Below are 20146 nucleotides of genomic sequence, written 5' to 3'. Positions count from 1 at the left end.
CCAACATCGAAAGGACACAATCACGCAAAAATGGCGGCCCCCTAGTAGTGGTCATTTACTTTTCATTGAATTGGCAGTTCAGGTATATTTATAAGTTCGTGGTCCAGGTATATTTATTAAGTTCGTGTTACCTGGTTAAGCTAAAACTCGCCAAATGTCAAAATTAGTTCGAATTATTGCAACTTCAGTAGAGGGCTAGTGGATTTCTTCTCATCAACGAGGCAGCCCGCATTTCTATATCTGTGTTTTGTGGCAGAAACCAATAAAATAAACCACCACACGAAACAAGAGAACCTTAAGAATTATAAGTAAGCGCCATCTCTTGGTCGACGATATTCGCGACTTAATAATTTTGACAATCAGCTGTGTATTATTGTCCAGAGTCCATTGTCATTGGTCGCTTTCACCAAAATACTCCGTAAAAAAAATTGATGGTGGTTGATGTTTTTGGAAAGTTTGTTGCTTTTTTTTTAATAATGTGGGCAAATTTTCCTTTCTAAATTATAAAAAAGTTCTTAGTTTACTTAACAGGATAAGTGATAATCCAAAATGACCACAGAAGAAAAGTTTAATGCAGCAGTAAATGTGATTAGAAGTTTGCCAAAAAATGGTAAGTCCATTAATCTTTAATTTTATTGGACTTTGTTATATTGCATGTAACTTGTTTTGCATAACATGTTAATATTAATTGAAACAAGTATTTTATATTAAGATGAGTTCAAAATTTAGTTCAATAGTTATTAAAAAAACCAGGTCCACCTTGGTTTTAGTTTTCCTGTTTTCTCAATCTTTCTAAAATACCTTCAATAGGTAGTTCATCCTAAAAAGCCTTTTTATTTTCATATAAAAGAGTTTTCCCTCTTTAACAATATGTATTGTACATTTCAAAATGTACTAATATTTAGTATTTTAACATAATACTAAATAATATTAATACATTTTGAAATGTTTTTTCATTTTTTACATTACTATCATATATGTACTGAATTATTTTTGCAGCAGTTCAAGGTTAGTGATCCCTATCAAAATGAAACCCTTGGCTTTTAAAAATAAATTTTCATAATGTATTGGCAATTATAAATGACAATAAAGGGGTCAGGTTAAGCACAATTTGAACCAATGAGCTGCTGAAAGGACTCATAAAATTATATTACGTATTCTATAATGAGTTATAGGTTAGTTATAGTGTTGATAGTATACATTCAAGTATTTACTACATTTCATTACAATTACAAACACTTCAACAAAGAGTAGACGAGAATTTTAAGTTTAAATATTTATAAAAGCACTTTACACAAACTGCTCTCTCAACTGTCATTAAAAACTTTGAACAAGCAGTTAAATTATTTAATAAAATAGATTAAATAAATAAATAAATGATCAATAATTAAATAAAAACCTCTTAAAAGTGCCAACTTACACATCTGGTCGAAACAAAAAGTCTGGAAAAGTATTAACATATTTATTATATTTAAGACATTAAGAGATCTCATCCTTGGAAGAATTGCTTATGACATATTTTAGTAGTACAGTGATAAAATTTAATCTTATTATCTGCTTTTTTAACAGGGTTTAGCCTAACTTTTCATGTATGTTGTTGAAATCTATGTGCTGTGCCACTCTTGAGTTTTACTATGCTCATGTTATGTGTCTTGGGACTACACTCGAGTTATAATATACATTATCCATTTTTGTCTATTTCTATTTGTGGTGATGTTAACCAAATATCTGTCTTTATGTTGATTTTCACTTAATCCATTGCAAAAATTGGTACATTTTGTTTTAAAAGTAATTTAAATAGTTTTCCCTACATTGTATTTTTTATGTTTTAGTTGTGCCAGTTAGTTGACCAGCTACAGTTTTTGACCATTTGGATACCATATCACATCTGAAATATGGTATCCAGTTTTGCAGTTTTGCAAGTTTGTATCTCTTGCAGTCAGTTTTTGTTTTGCAGAAGCCGGCTATAAGATTTTTATGTAGGGCAGTTTTTAGGGACCACTGTAAGCCACTTTTGATTCGAGAATGAATACTAATATTAACCTGTATTTTTATTTTATTGATTTCGGAGTTAGTTCATGAGAAGTACAGGGGGTTAATGAGTCTCACATGAATGCACTTACGAAACCATCTAAATATACAATAACTTGCCTCTAGAATATAAAAATATTAGTAATGATAAGAGATTTACTAAGTTAGTTAAGACATTTTTATTGAGTGAAGCATATTACAGCTTGGATGAATTGTATGAGGACTAGAGATGACTGTGATGAAATACTTATTATTAACTATTCTATTGCCAACAGATATGTTTTATTAGTTTATTATTATCAGTGTTAATATTTGTTTATCTTTATCAATCAATTTTTATTATTTTTTTTGTCTGTTTTTGTATTTATATTGGTTGTATCATTTTGACAATTTTAGTTTATATATTTTATTTTTTTTCCAGCTTTGTAAATGAGGGTGTAATTAATACACTCTTTATACATTAAAGCATTATTTGAATTTCAACAAAAATACTGAAAGTTTATACTTTAATATGAAATGATTTGGCTTAAGAATAACAGGCAGCCATTTTGTGTTAAAAGTTTAGGGTTACAGTTACAGCCTTCATAAAAACATAAGCGGATTCAAATATATTTTTGAAATTATTGCTTTTTTGGTTATTGGTGGGCAGGTAAATTATACAGTTTATTAGAAGTTAATTTTAAAAAGGGTTTCTCAAATTTTGCTTAAACTATACCGGGTATGAACGATGTTCCTACCAGTTTCCGACCATACATTTTCAGTCAAAATTTAAAATTTTATTGGTAGTAATTTAGGTGGTCAAAAAAGGTTGTTTGGTTAACAAGTTATTCAATAATAATGTTATAGTCGGCTCGTTTTACCCTATTATCTCGATTGGATTATCTCGGGGTATAAGTAGACCAGTTAAACAATGAATTCTTTATCGCCATATTATTTACTATTTATATTGAGTACCGGTTTGCAGGACTGTTACCAGCCGCTTAAAAACATTTTTGGTTTTTGGTTTATAATATTTTTAAGGGTACTAATTTTTTTTTTAAGGAAATGCTTTTTGTATTTAAATAATTTGTTTTAATATTATTATTTATTAGTGTAACCTAATATTTATTATGATTTAATAAGGTAAAAAAGAGGTAGAATTGGGTTAACAAAGCATTATAAATTCTGGGAAATGTACAAAACCCCAATATAGTGAGAAAAAAATAGATTATGTACCTGATAATTTGCCTGATTGGACAGATAAATACTTTGGTAGTCTATACTAAGTTTCTGTTCCTAATTAAATTTAAGTTAATTAAATTTACTTTGTGACTTTTTAATTTTTGAATTATGTATTTGCAAGAAGACAAACATGTTGCTAAATATCGGTTCTGTCTTCGGGTGAATGCCGATTAGTTTTAAAAGTACAAAATTATTTTAAACAAGCAAAAAATAAGATGAAGCCATTAACATCTGTTTTGGCAGTAAAGAAGCGGACATGTAATGCATGCCAGATCTCAAGAAGCACTTTACATAAGATTTGCAATATGGACAAAGAAGAACTGGACAAACCAAATAAAAGAATCCGTCGGCATCTAAAAAGTCTGGACCTGCCCGAAACAATTAAGAGGAAAATTAGAACTATTATTTATAACATGTATAAAAGTAAACAACACGTGATGATGGGGCCATACTACAAATAATAAAGGACAAAGAACTTTGCGAAATTAGTTTAACTAGTTTGGCAAAAGTGCTAAAGAGTTTGGGATTTCGTTACAAAAAGACGAATAATCGGATAGTACTGTGTGAACTTTCACGTGTAGTGACAAAAAGATGCAATTTTCTAAGAAAATATCTAAAAATTAAAAACTCGGAAGATCCCAAACAATTTGTGTTTCTAAACAAAACTTGGATTTTTGCCAAGGGGAACTCATCAAAATCATCACGGCAAGATGGTATTTTTTTATAGCATGCAATGCTATCCCAGCAGCAGTTCTAGTTGTGGAAAATGGTACATTGTGCTACATGCAGGAAAAAAACGACTCCCACGGAAATATGGATTCTGATATTTTTGAACATTGGCTGGAAGAAAAACTCCTCAAACGGTTGGAAAGTCCTTCTATTATAGTCTTGGACAACGCCTCATACCATTCAGAGTAGAAGAGAAATTTTTCATTAGCAGTTGGAAGAAAGCGGAAATAAAAACGTGGCTAGAGCAAAAAAATATTTATGTTACAACTTTTTAATGTTTATATTTTTGCTCCTCTGTTTATATTTTTTAACGTATTTTTAGATATAACAAGTCTTTTTAGCCTGTTTAGGTCTTTTTTTAAATTATTTTAGTAGAAAATAAAATATTATTACTTATACCTATAGAAATTAATACTAATACCCATAAATTAAAAAACATCTTATAGAGAGCCGCTCGCTTCTTAACCGGAAAACTTTTATTACTTATGTGTTAGGATAAAGCGTGCCGACTATAACAAAGATTAAGAAATTCAGTTATAACTAAAATAAAATAATATAAAATAAAAGTATTACAAAAATTGTTCCAGTTAGTATATACAACAAAAAATCAAGCTAAAAATAGCCGCTCATAAAAAAAAAACAGGTAAAACCATCACCAGAGTGAAGGGTCATAAAATTATACAGAGTGATTGATGGTTGATGGTACCTTAGACGTTTACGAAGAACGGAAAATATAATTTTTTTGAAAATTTGGCATCATGGGTCTTAGCTAGTGATCTAACGATTAAAAATATTTTTAGCGATGCTGCATTGCCGTTTATACCAAAAAGTAGTAGCAAATTTAAATGGCCCAAAACATAGCTCCAAATAAATTTTTATTACTACGGTACTCGAACGCGCAGAAATTTGAAACTATGAGCGTAATCTACGGAAGTATTGTACATTAGTCTTCACTAAAAATTTGTTTTACATTATACAGGCTGGTCAAAATTAGTGATTTTACCGCTAGAAACAAAAATGTATGTAACACCCTGTATATTTTAACATATTCTAAAAGGAAATTGAAATCCCTTTCTAACGAGGTATCATATTCCTATATCTAAGTAGTTCGGTTTCTGAAATAAATGCAAGTTCTGTAAAAATTGGAATATTTTGACATATTTGCCTTACGCGGCCATGAAAGGTCATGACCAAACAATGCTATGCTATTGACGTTTGACAGTTACATTAAGTTGATCAATAGTAGTAATACACGTGGGTGTTTCTTTAAAATAGTTACCTAAAAATTAATTGAAATAGAAAGAAATATAAATTAAATGTAGTTTTGATGAATCTATTTATTATTCATGGACAATGTGAGAAAATTATAAGAACAGGCCGAAAGTTCAAGAAAATGTACCGTAATTTACAAAAAATGAATAAAAGAAAACTTGTGTGAACACAAAGTAACTTTATACAATTTGTTTCATAACTTAAGAATGATTTAATTAGTTATCCTAAGATTATAAGTAATTTACAATAAATTTTCAAAATGATTGCCATTGACTTCTAAGCACTTCAAAATCCTGCGTTGTACAGTATGTGTTGTCGCTGCTTGTATTTCAGAAGGATCTAATTGACCAATGCAATTGATAAGTCGTTGACGTAGATCCTGTGTACTGTTTACCGGTGTCTTGTATACCATTTGCTTCAAATTACCTCAAGACTAAAAAATCAAGTGGTGTAAGATCAGGTGATGTCGCCGGCCAATCCCATGGTCCCAAACGCCTAAACCAGCGGTCATCGAATTTCTCAAATAACTGTGCTCATAACTCAAGTGCGATAATCTTCAAGCTAAATTTTCCAAAAAATCTTTTACTACTGAACGCAAAATCTGAAGGTATATTGGCTTTATGGCAGTTTCATGACCCGTCGTAAATGAAAAAAGCTATTTAATTGTCTTTTAGTAAACAAAAACATTAAAACTGAATTTTTCTTCAAATCCCGTTTCCTTAACCGCATGTGGATTTTGATTAGTCCAAAAATGTTGATTTCTTCTATTAAAAATACCTTCTCTAGAAAACTTCATCTGTCCATATTATTTTTTTTAGAAAGTTTGGATCCTCTTGAGTGCATGTCAGAAGTGTTTCACAATACCGAACGCGACGTTGGTTCTTCCAGTTTCAGCTGATGTACTTTTGAAAATTTAAAGGGATGCATATTATTGTCGTTTAGAATTTTTTGTTTCAATAATAAGTTAGACCTACATCATCTGCTGCATTCCGGATGGAAGCTTGTGGATATGCATGAAAGTAGGCTAAAACATTCACGATGTTGTCCTCATCATACGTTACAGACTTGGGTAAACTTGTATCATTTTTAAGTTGTGAACCAAATTGTATAAAGTTATTTTGTATTCACACAAATTTTCTTTTATGAATTTTTTGTAAATTGGGGTACATTTCGTTGAACTTTCTACATGTTCTTGCTACAATTTTGTCTCATTGCCCATGAATAATAAATAGATTCATCAAAACTTAATTTCAATAACTATTTCTTTCCATTTTAATGAATTTTTAGGTCACTATTTAAAAAAAAAACACCCAAGTGTATTTTCTAATAATCAACTAAATCTCAAACATCAATAGCATAGCATTAAATATAGCATAGCAATAAAGATAGGTATAGGAACAACTTATACAAAAACATACTTATACAAAAACAAACTTATACAAATCATAAAGTGATAGCAGATCGAAAAATAAAATAATATACAGGGTATTCCATTTAAAATAACAAAGTTGCTACTATTTTTTGGTATAACTGGCAACGCTGTATTGCTAAAAATATTTTTAATCGTTAGATCACCAGCTAAAATCCATGATGCCAAATTTAAAAAAAAATCAATTTTCCGTTCTCCGTAAACGTCTAAGGTACCATCAACCATCAATCACCCTGTAGTGTTATACTAAAAAAATAATACCTGAATACATTGAAATAAAGATAATAAAATTAAATTTGAAAGATGTGAATTGCAAACCTATTAAATAATTTGTAATAAAATACGCCAGAAAAATATTCTGTGAGGCTATAGTAGCCCTTTTTTAACAAAAAAGCTTTGGTAGAGCACCTAAATTCCAAGCTGTTGTTACCTACCCTGGCGTGTGGATAAGGGTAGATGAATGAACATTTTCTTTCCATTGTACACCACTGATCTTTTTACTTGTTCAGATCGGGGGATTGGCAATCTGATATAAGAGGCATGCCAGGTATTATAACCTATATCCTCCACATTTACTTCACCTGAGAGTTCACCATTATGTTTTTAAAAAATCAGGCAGAATGTTTCTATTTAGTAATTATATATAAAAACACATTTATTGTGTGTACGCTAATAGGTTCCTTTTTTAGTCACTATAAAGTTCATATATTAAAAATTAGATATTTTTCATTTGCAGGTAAAAAAATGGCAAGGAGAAATAAGAATAAACAACACATATTCAAAAATAATTCAATATTGAAATGAATCCTTGAAAGATTACTCCAACAAAAACTGGACCCCATCCACTACATGCCATTGAAGGGAAAGAAAAAATAGTCAAATGAATAGTCAAATTCATTTTCTTGATACAGTGAAGGCAATAGTTAATAAAAGCAGAAAAAGAGTCATTATTGAAAAATAGAAGACTAGGGCAAAAGTAGTATTCAGAAGCAGAAAGAATTAAGAAAGCTAGAGCTGTAATCAGAGAAGAAAGTATTAGGTTATGGCTTGCTGATCTTAATTTTTTTTTTATAATTCGGATGTTTTAGAGGATGAATATGGAATATTGAATAGTGACAAAAACTGGTTTCTCTTTATGTCCAAAAAAATAAAAGTTGACTACTTAATGCTGCAAAAATAAATATTCAGTAAAAATTGCTAATGAGAAAGAGAACACAACAGTTCTTATTGTGCGTATTTACGTCCAGTGGCAATATAGCACCTCTTTTAGTCTTATTCCCCTATATACGACCACCAAAAACCCTAGTCGCCAATATGCCTTCAAATTGAATTTCAAATCAGATAGTCGATATATGTAAGGTAATCATTTTTATGAATAGATCGCGAATTAAATGAATGGGTAATACAAATTAATTTAAAGTGGCCAATTTTACTATTAATGAATAACGACTGATCCCATATGATCCTTCAACTAACCGAATTTTCTGACCAAAATGGCATTATCCTCTATGCCTTCCCAGCTATCACAACTCACATCTTGTAACCTGCAGATGTAAATGTATTTAAACCTTAACAAAGCGAGTGGAAAAACACGGTAAGACTTTGACAAAACGGATCTGGGAATGTGAAGCACAATGTAAGCAAATTTAATTTCTGTTCATCATGTAAACAGGCATTTGATAAAACAAATATGTAACAACATATCATAAATGGTTTTAAAAAATGTTGTATATTTCCATTCCAACCAGATAATCTTGACTTTACAAAATGTGTAAAACAATTTTGGTCCCAGCCAGAACATAGGGCCGAGGTCATAGGAGGAGCCTACCTGGGTGTGGTATCTGAATACAAAATAGACACCACAAAAAAAATAATTCCAAAAATTTCAAATTTCCAAAAAAGGGAAATGTAACTGAAAGTTTAGTGGGCGCATTACTTCAAATGGATGCTTTTTAGATTGATAATAATGCAGAAGTTATCTTCTTGAAATTTAATGCTAATGAAGATGCAATTGGGACTGCCATTGACTCCAATAGAAAGATAAGACATCTACTACAGCAGATGAACAAGATTCAATATGATGTGCCTCTTACGACAGTAAAGAGAAAATCCCTAGATCTATAACTAGTCAAGCTTGGATGGATTTTAAATGTTTTTTTTTAAATAAGAAGGAAGAAGAAAAAGTTAGAAAGGCTAAAAGTATTGAAAGAAAGAAAGAAAGAAAATGTGCTATATTACGTAAGACAACAAAATCTTGTGTACAAGCATCCTAAAAACTAAAAAATTCCAAATTCACTTTAAATTTCAAACAAACATAACATCTAAAACACTACCATAAAATTTACACACATTACCAACATGAATTATAACAAAACAGATTGAAAAAAAAAGCATCTTTTTGATAAATTTGATTAAAAAATAAGTAAAGCTGGCAATAAAACAGAATTTAGAGGAAGTAAATTAAATTATTTAAAAGGAAACAAAACTAAAACACTAAAATGATGTCAGAGCACAGGTCAAAAGGTATCATTAAAAAAATCGTCAAGGCTGTAATATGCCCTGGATAATAAAAGTGATTTTAATTTCTTTTTGAATTTCTTAACTTCTAAAATTTGTCTGATACATAGAGGAACATGGTTGTAAATTTTTTTGCTAAGGTATATAAGTGAGTTCTTGGTTGTATATAAGTGAGGGAGGATGTAGGGATTGGTAAGGGAAAATCGTTAACCTGGCGAGTCATATGACCAGTGTTAGAGGGAGGTTTAGGACATTTATGAATAAGAGTAGCTGTTTCTAAGATAAAAAGAGTTAGGATTTTTTGAGATATAAAGAGAGGTTTACAAGAGTCTCTTAACCCAGCGGAACATAGGTATCTAACTGCCTTTTTTTGAATCACAAAAATTATGTTTAATAATCCCTTGTTGCTTAAACCCCAAAAAGGCAAGCCATAATGAAGATGGGACTCAATAAGAGAAAAGTACACTAAACGTGCAACTACCCCTCCCAGCTCATGCCCCGCCATTCTTACTGCAAAGCATCCAGAGGATAATTTTGATGCAAGATTTAGGATATGATCTTCGAGGCGAAGGCGACCATCAATGGTAATACCAAGGAACTTACAGCTTTCTTTGTTTTGCAAGGGGGAGTTTTCACTAAACATAAGGCCCTGAACGTCACACTTAAATCCCATAATAAAGGTTTTGCCCACATTAAATACAAGCCTGTTTGCAGCACACCACTCCGATAAAATCTTAAGATCCTTAAAAACCTAGGCTCTAACACTATCAGAATCTCTATGATTCCATAAAATGGTGGTATCATCAGCAAACTGAACCACTTTGCCCTGCAGTTTTAATGAACCCAAATCATTTACATAGAGCAAAAATAATAGTGGTCCTAACACTGAACCCTGAGGTACTCCAGTTTTAAAGGATCTGGAATCGGATAAACATCCAGATACTGTAACTCTTTGGGTACGATTAGACAGATAGGATTCCAGCCATTGCAATGCCACACCTCTAAAGCCATAATTATTGAGCTTAGACAGCAGTATTCCATGATCTACACAATCAAATGCCTTGGATAAGTCGCAAAACACTACCGCCGCGGACTCTCCAGAATTTAAGGACACATAAACACTCTCCAAAAAGCCGAAAACAGCGCCATGAGTCCCTTTTCCCGTTTGAAATCCAAACTGATTTGCAGATAAAATGCAATTATGTTGCAAAAAAGACAAAATTCTGATTTTTGCAAGTTTTTCAACTATCTTGGAGAGGGTAGATAATATAGAAATTGGACGGAAATTACAAGGCTCACTCAAATCTCCACCCTTATAAAAAGGGATAACCACTGCCTCTTTCAAACATGCTGGAAAGTTGCCATTATGAAGGGAATTGTTTATGGCAGAAGCTAAGGCTTTCAATGCTGAGCCAGGCAAAAGGAGTAGTAATTTTGATTATATCCCATCAGCTCCAGCTGATTTATGGTTTTTTAAGCTTTTAATTGCATATCTAACGTCAGTAAGGCTAACAGGATAAAAGAAAAAAGAATTTTGAACTGACACTTCTGGTTCTGAAACTTTCTTGTGAGAATGCCTGAAGTCATTTATAATTGACCAACATTGATTCTGATTCTGCAAAATAGGAGAATTCACATACGAATCGCACTGATAACAGTAAGGCAGATGAAAAGGAAAATGTTGAAGGAGAAATTGGCAAAATAAAATGTGCGGATTACTGAGAAGCGCTGATAAGTGATGTATAAGTGATCTGCTCAAACTGCTTTCCCCCAAACATCTTAAAATGCACAGAATTCGTAGGTCTAACATATGAGGAAGCAGAAACCAAAGATTATACGTATGTTAAATGTTCCTAATTTTTTCCTAATAAATATATTTGTCTTTGCAAGAGAAATCTGAAATATGTTTACATTTCTAAGTGTATGTCTTTATAATTTTTTATTATTATTTCTACACTGTTATTATATAAGTTTTAGATATTCATCATAAGTTTTAGATCATATTTAAATCAGTACTATTATGTAGTTCATGTAGTATGATTACAATATAATGGCAATTTTATTTACACTATGGTAATAGTGTAACTATACATATTAGATTATTTGCCTAAAAATATCACAATCTTTGGTAATTCATTATTTTGCTTTTCCAGCATTCCTTTGTCAAGCTTAATATAATTCTTTTATTATAATTGTCTTCTAATATCTTTTATTAAATTTTATATTATTGATTGACAAACATTGATTAACAGTTCAAAAACTTTTTTTTTCTGGTCGTTTCGAAATCAACCAGTGAAAAACCCGTTAAAAGGGTTCCTTTTTTATTTTTTTAAAAATTAAGCGAGCTTTCTCAAAAATAACTCCTAAACTAGTCCATTTCGTTAACCAAATACATCTTTTAGTTTTATTTATAACTCTTATATAAATAGTTATAATATTTTAAAATTCTTTTTTTCAAAATGGTTGAAAACCTGAAAAATTAACCTATTTTGACATTCTTAATCAAAATAATAATTAATCTATTGAAACTCACAAATACCTATAATCATTATAATAGCGTGGTAATCTTTAAGAATTCTTTCATATTTCATTTTGCACCAGCCCATGGTTCAGCGTTTTTTGAAAGGGGTCCTTATTATATGGCAGTTAGAGCATATGGGTTATTACCACCAGAAATAAAATCCATTAATAATAGTGTTAAATTTAGGAAAGCCACTAGTCAGTTTCTTTTAGATAAGTGCTTTTATGATTTTAAATTTAGATTTTGATGTGCCAGACCTGTGAACCTGTTACACATATGTACATATTCTATATATGTTGAACTTCATTTATTGATATTGTAATTTTAACTTTGTAGTTGCTGTTTTAACTTTTACTGTTTGTTAGTCTATCTCATTTTATTCTATATGTATTTGATTGTATCATGTTTCTTATTATATGCAATATTCATCGTGAATCTATTTTAGGGAATTCACCATTTCTGCTTGACGTTGCTTTATCAAATTTATTTTGATTTTGTTGGCAATAAAGGAAATATTATTATTATTATTATTATTTTATTTGTCAACATGTACAGGGTGAGTCATCTTCCGGTTATACCGGAAGTAAGTCTCAATTTTGTTAGTTTAAAAGGAACATCCTATATATTAGAACTTTTTATATTCTACACTAGAACCTAAATACTAATTTTTAAGTTTTTATGTGAAAAATGAGTTTTGCAGACTATAAAATAATTATCATTTTTACCTATAAGGAAACCTTTATCAATATGTTTTGTAAGGGTTTCTTGTAGAGGAAGAACCAATTTTAATAGATTTTATATGAAATTTCGATAATTATTAGTTGATCAAAAAAAGAATAATATAAATGAAATTTAATAAACTATCTAAAGTAACCTTTTTCAAATGGAAACACGTATTTATATCAAGATCTCTTTGAGAATATGGACGACTTCTTTCAATTAAAAATAAGGGTAACTTTGTATAAAGGCCTACTAAGTGAACGAAAATCAAGTGACACAATAATGTCACTCCTCGTCATTTCCAAAATGTCAATCATGCAGGGATGCTTGAATTACACATCCAAAGATTTTGGGTTCGTATAAGCAAGGGTGCAATAGGGTATAGAAAATATTGACAAATAGCATAAATTAAAATAAAAATATATTATAACCTTAACAATTAGTACTTAATAATATTTCATACAAATTATTATTTCATATTTACAACCTTAGAACATGAACAACTAATTCTTGTTGTAAACAAAATTTTCAAAAGAGAAAATGTTCAAGTATATATTAACACATACAGTGTTGTCCTCCCCCCCTCTTATCCTTTAAATGCGTTTATATAAAAATTTGAAATTTGGCACACATCATTAACAACTTTTTGAAAAATAAAATTAATGAGAAAGGGGAATCATGCGATACATCGTGTGAAAGATGCTTTATGGTCCTAGAATATTAAATCATTACTTCTACCCATAGCAAAATGCCAGCCTTTCAAAATATTATTTTTCGCATTTTTCTAGCTAATTGGGCATTTGTGAAGTTATGTGTTTTTTTGTTTAGTTTTTGGTTGAAAAAGAGAAAAACAGTCTCATTTTAGTGTTTTTGTGAACTGTTCCGATGGTAAAAACTTGTGCCGTTAAAAAATTGGAGAAATATAAAATTATTAAAAAACTAAATCTAACATCGAGATTTTAAAATTTAAATAAGAGGGAAGAATAAATCAGCAAATAGATAAAAGTGCACGTCTACAATGTAATTAAATTAGGTACCTTATGCCGGGTTACCACCAAGCGGACAGTACAAAAACAAAACACAAACTCGGTCCGTTTGTGACAGCGTGTACTGTTTGCGAACTGTTTTGGAACATTTTTAATGTTTTCAGAACTTTTTAGTCCGCGAATAGAGTTTTTACGAACACAAACAAGGTCCCAGCGAGTGTCGGTAACTTCAAAGGGTCCACGTGTTCTAAAAATGTTTGTCTGCTTGGTGTAGACGTCTTGAGACAGTTTGTTTTTAATTTCGTTGTTATGATTGAGTCTAATTTTAATGCGTAAAGAGAAAACGTCGCAATATCTATTGTAAGTATTTTAACTTATTTATATCAAAATATTGACACGTATAAACCGGTATATGCACTTTTAATTGATGGCTACACGCAGATTATAAAAACAGAATTAAAAAAAAAGATGCCTTGATGGAACTAGGAAAAATGTGTAACGTGTTCACAGTCGAAGTTGAGCAAAAGTTGGCCAACATTAATTCGCAGTATCGTAGAAAGAGGCGTAATTATAAAAAATATAAAAAGTCTGGAGCGGCTTCTTTTTATTCTAAATGGTTTGGGTATAATTTGATGGATTTCCTCCGAGACAAAAATAAAACAAGAACTACAGAAGAAAGCCTTGATGAAAAGAATTCTTAATATAGACGGTACCGAAACTTCAAATAAATATGTACATTAAACTATGGTACGAATCTTCTATATGTATGAAAAGCTCTATATGCTAGAAACCTCAATGTAATGGCAAATCGATCCACTTCTGGAATAGAGTCTTTGTAGTTGGTGTTGTTCTTGCTAATGATAGGGCCAATTAAATAAAATACATTTTCAAAAGCTGTGCTTGACAGTCTTAAAAAGTTCTTAAAACTTGATCGCAGTTCACCTCCTATACTTATATCATCTTCTCTTAGGTCTTGCAATAGTTTAGAAGTCACGTTTTCTCCTTTTTTCCTTAAAGATGGTCTAACCCAAAATCGACGTTTATTGTTGTTCTTTTTATTCATAATAAAATATGCAGCTCCTACCAAAAATAAATCCTCGTCATCTTGTCTTAACAGATTTGCTGCGCGCCATATTTTCACAAATGCCGTGTCCGGTTTCTCGATGTAAACTGAAAAAAACTTAAACACTTTTTATTGATTTCAGTTGGTTCTTGGTGTAAACAGAAAGTCCGTTAGAGACCCAACAGTTTTGAAAACAGACTGTTCGAATTTTCTATTTAAACGGACAGTTCGTGTTTTGTTTTTGCCCGGTCTGCTTGGTGGAAACCCGGTATTATTATCATAGTATATATATTTAGTTATAGCACAAAATTTTGAGATTTTAAAAAAATATTTGGCATTTAATGGCTGTACGGATGGTTTTATGTATTTTTTATGTATCAAATGTTTTGACTTCCTTCTCTCATTGTTCGTCGTGAGAAAAAAGATTTAAAGAATTTGTATAACATTCTGACTGCTTCTGTAGATTCTCTTGCTATATTCAATAGTTCTGGCAATACCTACGACAAATACAAACCGCCTTTTTTACCAACCTTTTTGTAGAACAAATACTAAGCACAATAGTTTTAATACTAGATCAGCCAGACTGGCAAATAATAATAAGCCCAGATATTAATTAATATAAATGGAACGCGCTTTGCTAAGGTTGTTCAGGATTTTCATATATGACTTAGCGTATTATAAGGTTTTCGTCGTTCTGGTGTATTACATGTAAACTTATTCATGTGGGATTTCAGACTGATGTGGGGTCGTGGAATCCAATTTGGGATGTTGCATAAGGAATTTGATGTGTTCTTTTGTTATTTGTTATTTTTTTTTCTTTTATTTTTTCTGATTACCATTATTTATTAATCACACTGTGAATGTGCACTTCTATATAATTGCTCATTTAATCTTCCCTCTTATTTAAATTTTAAAATCTCGATGGTAGATTAGTTTTTTAATAATTTTATGTTTCTCTCAATTTTTCCTATACTACTTTTAAAATACCTGTAAGTGGTCCAGTGAAATTGAAAGCTATATTAATATCTCATAATATTTTTTTTCAAATTTTCTAAGAAGTTAAAAATATAATTAACATATTAAAATTTATTTTAAAATAATTCTACATGGTGTCCCAGAGTAGATGGCATATTAGTTATTAGGACAAACAGTATAAATTAGTTTTTTTGTAAATGTTTTAGTGTAATCTTTTTTAAAATCCCTAAAAAATAACTTCACATACAGCGAATAATTAAGTCAATTTAAAACAAATCTGAAAAGAAGTATAAAAAGCAGAAAATTTTAAATGAGAAGAGTTCAAAGTTCTTTGGCATATTCTTTAAGTTATTTGACCTATTTCTAGGGTATTTCAAATCTTCAGATAATTTTTTTATACTTTTAAACAAAAAGCATTATTGCATTCAGGTTGAGATTGAGGTTGAGAAGGTTAAAAAATGCCTTTGATCTAGTTATATTTTACTACATTTCTGTCAAATATTACACCAAAATATTTTAAAAAAATCTAGAATAATTATTCCAATGGGGATTTTATTTTGAACAATTGTCAAAATGTAACTGCTATCAATATACGAAAAAAATATGTAAAAATATATTAAAGTAGTCTTATTCGTCTATTAAGCATCAATAAAACTGCGATAGATGCATATATTCATAATTTTAATACAATATAATAGGACTCTTCAATAAAATTTTTATCTGCATAGAGGAGTCTTCTCTTTACTGCACCTAGGATAGATAATTTCCTTCCCTTAGAATTAAACAACGGAAATTATTCTAAATTGAAAATAGCAATAAAAAGGTCTTTAAAAATATATCTTAAGAATCATAATTTGGTAATATTAAGCAGTAAAATAAAATTTAATTAGTATGTATCTTTGTATGTATTTATAAATATTATAATTAATAAGTGATAACTATTCCAATAAGTAGTTAAAAGTTGTTAACTAAGTGCATTATTTTTGTTTACTATTAATAAATTTTGAAAAAATAAAAATGCATAAATTCGTAAATTTATTTTCTATCTATAAACCAATTAAGTTTCTTTGTTGAATTAAATACTTTTATTTTTGTAAAATATTACAATTTTATATTACACTTGTTCTATATTCTGCAGAAACAAATCACAGACCAGATTAAACACATTAGGTAATGCCATATGCAATTGATAAAGGCATGTATTGGACCAGCCTGCCCTTCAATATTTATTTAGTTTCAATCATAATGCACTCATGTAAGACACTTAAATATAGGACATTATATATGAAACGCGAATGATGAATCTTTACCCAGAATGTAATAGTGTCATAATATATAGGGTGTTCCATATAAATTAACTAACTTGACATCTAATTCCTATATATAATACCACCCTGTATTAATTTACGTATGTTTAAGTTAAACTGTTTGAACCAAAAATATACTTATTCGCTTATAAACTACTAGAAATGAGACTGGTAAAAAATAAAATACATATATTACGTAAATGAAGGGATACTGTATTTAAAAAAAAAAAATTGAAAACCCACTAAAGAATTCTTTTGTACCATTAGGTTCATACCAGCCAAGCAATGAACTTATGCTGCGATTCTATGCTTATTTCAAACAGGCCACCCAGGGACCATGTTTTGGCAGTAGGCCTGCATTTTGGGACGTGGTTGGCCGTGCCAAATATGACGCCTGGAAAAAGTTGGGCGATATGTCGAAAAACGATGCTATGACGAAATATGTGGATGAGTTGCATTCGTAAGTTTAGTGAACACTAATAATTATAATTGTTAAAGGCTTGCAAGAAAGAAGGGCCTGTCCCTTTTTAAAATAACCCCGTTTTTTTAAATTATAACTAATGCTTTTAAAACATTTTTATAGGATTGTCGAGACAATGAGCTATTCTGATAAGGTTGCCAACTTCCTGGAAGCTCCTACAAATGAATTAGATGGCATTAATTTTGATGATTTAGAGCTTGTCGCTGGAGATGTTTTGGAAAAAGTTAGGTCACAACCCAACTCTCCTTTAGGTTAAACGAGTGCTAATTTAACGCGAAATTTGTTAACTAAATGATTTATTTTAGCTTCAAGGGAGGGATCTCCGATAAGGTTTATTTCAAATCTCTCTTCTTCACGCTCTGTATCGCCGAGCTCAAAAGCTGAAGATTCAGACCATAGTGACGATGAATACATTGACACAATAGAAGTATGTATTTTTATATAGTCTTATGTTAATAAGTTATTTCTTAATATTATATTATATACAGTTGCCAAACCAGTTGCAATCAGATATTGTGGAGGTTAAGGTTGTGCCAAATGGCAATGTGGCCAGTAGCGAACAAGCAACACATTTAGTACCTAATGGGGTGCCGCACGTATCAAGATCACGTACACGTGCTCATCCTCATGTAGACATATCTCAAGAAATTGCTAAAACCATCGAGAGTCTTAAGGGCGATGTTCAGAGGTTAACAAGCCAGGTATGTTATTTTTTAGAAAATTTAGGTAGTGTTTTTACGGGGCTTAGATCTTAAAGACTGTGCCAGCCAGAAGCATGACATAAACAAAGTCAGTCGCATTAGAAGCCATAGTTTATTTTTAGAGAAAATCGAAAAATTATATTAAAATTATCTATTTATATTTTTAAATTAAATTTAATGTTGAATGACTTTATGTTTTTAAAAAAAGTTAAACTAAAACTTATCCGCAAATTGCCTCTGACTAAAGAGAAACTACGTCTTATAATAGACATCCTAATTGGTCAATGTCAATTAAATGGTCGCCTTTTTAAAATTAAACTCCACTATGCAGGACATGCAACCATCAGGATGATACAATGGAGCAAATACTTGGCAACTGCCCTGTTCTCTCAATACGTAGCAACTTTCTAGGCATATCCCACTCATCTCTTGAAGAGATCAGGGGCTCCTTTGGCGACGTTGTCGCTATTGTTGATTCGCTGGATTGAATGACGAGCTGCGGGAGAAGTTGCCTACTCCTTTAACAGAGGAGCACAATGGGTCTAGTGACAACTAAGTGCAGTGGTGTATTCATTTCATTATTTTCAGATTTAAAGTTGGTTGGCAGTAATATTGGGGTTTCGTAAAGCGTGAAGGCAAATAAACCAATCATGTATAGGTTCTGTTGGTCTTGTTAGATAAGTATGTCTTTTTCTCATCTCAGTCTTTTCCAATATCTGCCTCAACCGTCCTATAGTGCTCTTGGTAGAATTTACAACTTCTACGATGTCGCGGATGTTCATACCACTGTGTGATACACAGTGGTTAAACAGCAGCTCTGAACTGTGTTTCACGATCAGGATGGTGTCTTTACATATTGAGTATTGACTATGTTGCACGCACAATTAAAATAATTTCTCACTATACTGGCGACATAAATTGTACAAAGGGATATTCCGTAAGATAAACTTGTCCTTATTGATAAGGTATGTTCAAAGGAAAATAACTTTTTCTTTGTCCCCTAGACCATTTTAATGTGACCTTTATTTCGTAATCATTGCAAGAATATTCACGCCTTTATTTGTTTACGATGAGTACCTGTGGCGCCATCTAAAAGCTTGATAGCAAAAGATGAATTAACACAGTCTGGAAGCAAAAACGTAAACCATTAAAAAAAAAACAAAACAAAATGATACTAATAGAAAAACTATAGGTTTTATATAACATGAATTTAATTGAATATTCTACTCACTTGTAATGAAATATAATATTATTTAATTGTTCAAAGTCATTTTTCTTCTCTGCGTCTAGTTTGTAAAAAAGACCATTTTATCTTAATAATTTTTTTCCTAATAAAATAAAGCGGTAAAAATTTTCAAAAAAAAAGCTTTCAAATTAAACTCCCACAATCAAAATTTTAAATCAGTCAGTGTTGTCATCTCTCTTATACTTCTATTGTGTTAACCACACTTAATCATTAAGTATAAATATAGTAATAATGTATTTTTTTAGGTAAATGCACTGGAAATGTCTGAAAGAAAAATGTCGGTGAGAAAAAAAGGATTTTTTACTGGGCTGCAACCCCAAATAATAGTTTTTATAATAACATGGCCATTTATTGCCAGTTTAATAATAAATAGATGGTTGCTAAGAAGGAAATAGTATAGTGTCAAATTTTGTATAGGCTAAAAAAATAAATTGTGGTGTCAGTGAACATGATTGTGATTAAGGTTATTTATATGATTTTAATATAAGCGCAAATTTCAAAGTAAATATGTTTATACATATTTATTTTGACAAATTTTCTTTATAAACTATTTGTATGTAACATAGTTGCATTTTAAACATCACCATTTCTTGTATATTTTTTATGTATTTTTTTCGTGAGCGTTTTTTTGTGATTTTTATATTACATATAATTCCATTTTATTTGTTAGAGTATTTGCAGAATTTTATACGTATATTTCATATTATCACAATGTGGTTTGGAAATAAATATGTAGGTTGTTGTATTATTAATAATATATTTTAATGCTAATCTATAGAAAGAACCATGAAATAGTGATTGGATCTATATAGTGCCAGCTACGCGCTACTTGCCAAGTGACTGAGAAATGGTTGGTCAACGAGTCTCTGTCCAAGTTTAATTTAATTGCATACTTTGCACTTTTTTGAAAATGCCTTTAATTTTTTACAAAGATTTCTGATATAAAG

General features: G+C 30.5%; 1 protein-coding gene across 1 annotated transcript; it reads left to right on the top strand.

Annotated features, from left to right (window-relative positions):
- The first annotated feature begins 363 nt into the window (after nucleotides 1–363).
- Nucleotides 364–19954, top strand: LOC126736086 (acyl-CoA-binding domain-containing protein 5). The gene is made up of 6 exons (XM_050440296.1): nucleotides 364–610; nucleotides 17039–17231; nucleotides 17355–17503; nucleotides 17558–17679; nucleotides 17741–17953; nucleotides 19445–19954. Exons 1-6 carry the CDS (start codon nucleotides 550–552, stop codon nucleotides 19592–19594), a joined length of 888 nt encoding a protein of 295 aa, XP_050296253.1. The 5' UTR covers nucleotides 364–549; the 3' UTR covers nucleotides 19595–19954.
- The last annotated feature ends 192 nt before the right edge of the window (nucleotides 19955–20146 follow it).

This window comes from Anthonomus grandis, chromosome 5 (genome assembly GCF_022605725.1).
Source record: "Anthonomus grandis grandis chromosome 5, icAntGran1.3, whole genome shotgun sequence".
In the NCBI taxonomy this organism is placed as follows: Eukaryota; Metazoa; Arthropoda; class Insecta; order Coleoptera; family Curculionidae; genus Anthonomus; species Anthonomus grandis.
The sequence above is the reverse complement of the archived record's forward strand: the minus strand, read 5'-3'. Positions and strand labels throughout refer to the sequence as shown.

Excerpts from the sequence above, each read along its gene's own strand:
- LOC126736086 (XM_050440296.1), top strand. The coding sequence starts at position 550 with ATGACCACAGAAGAAAAGTTTAATGCAGCAGTAAATGTGATTAGAAGT. Across the intron at positions 611-17,038 it reads TAGAAGTTTGCCAAAAAATG|GTTCATACCAGCCAAGCAAT; the intron begins GTAAGTCCATTA and ends TTGTACCATTAG. Across the intron at positions 17,504-17,557 it reads ACAACCCAACTCTCCTTTAG|CTTCAAGGGAGGGATCTCCG; the intron begins GTTAAACGAGTG and ends GATTTATTTTAG.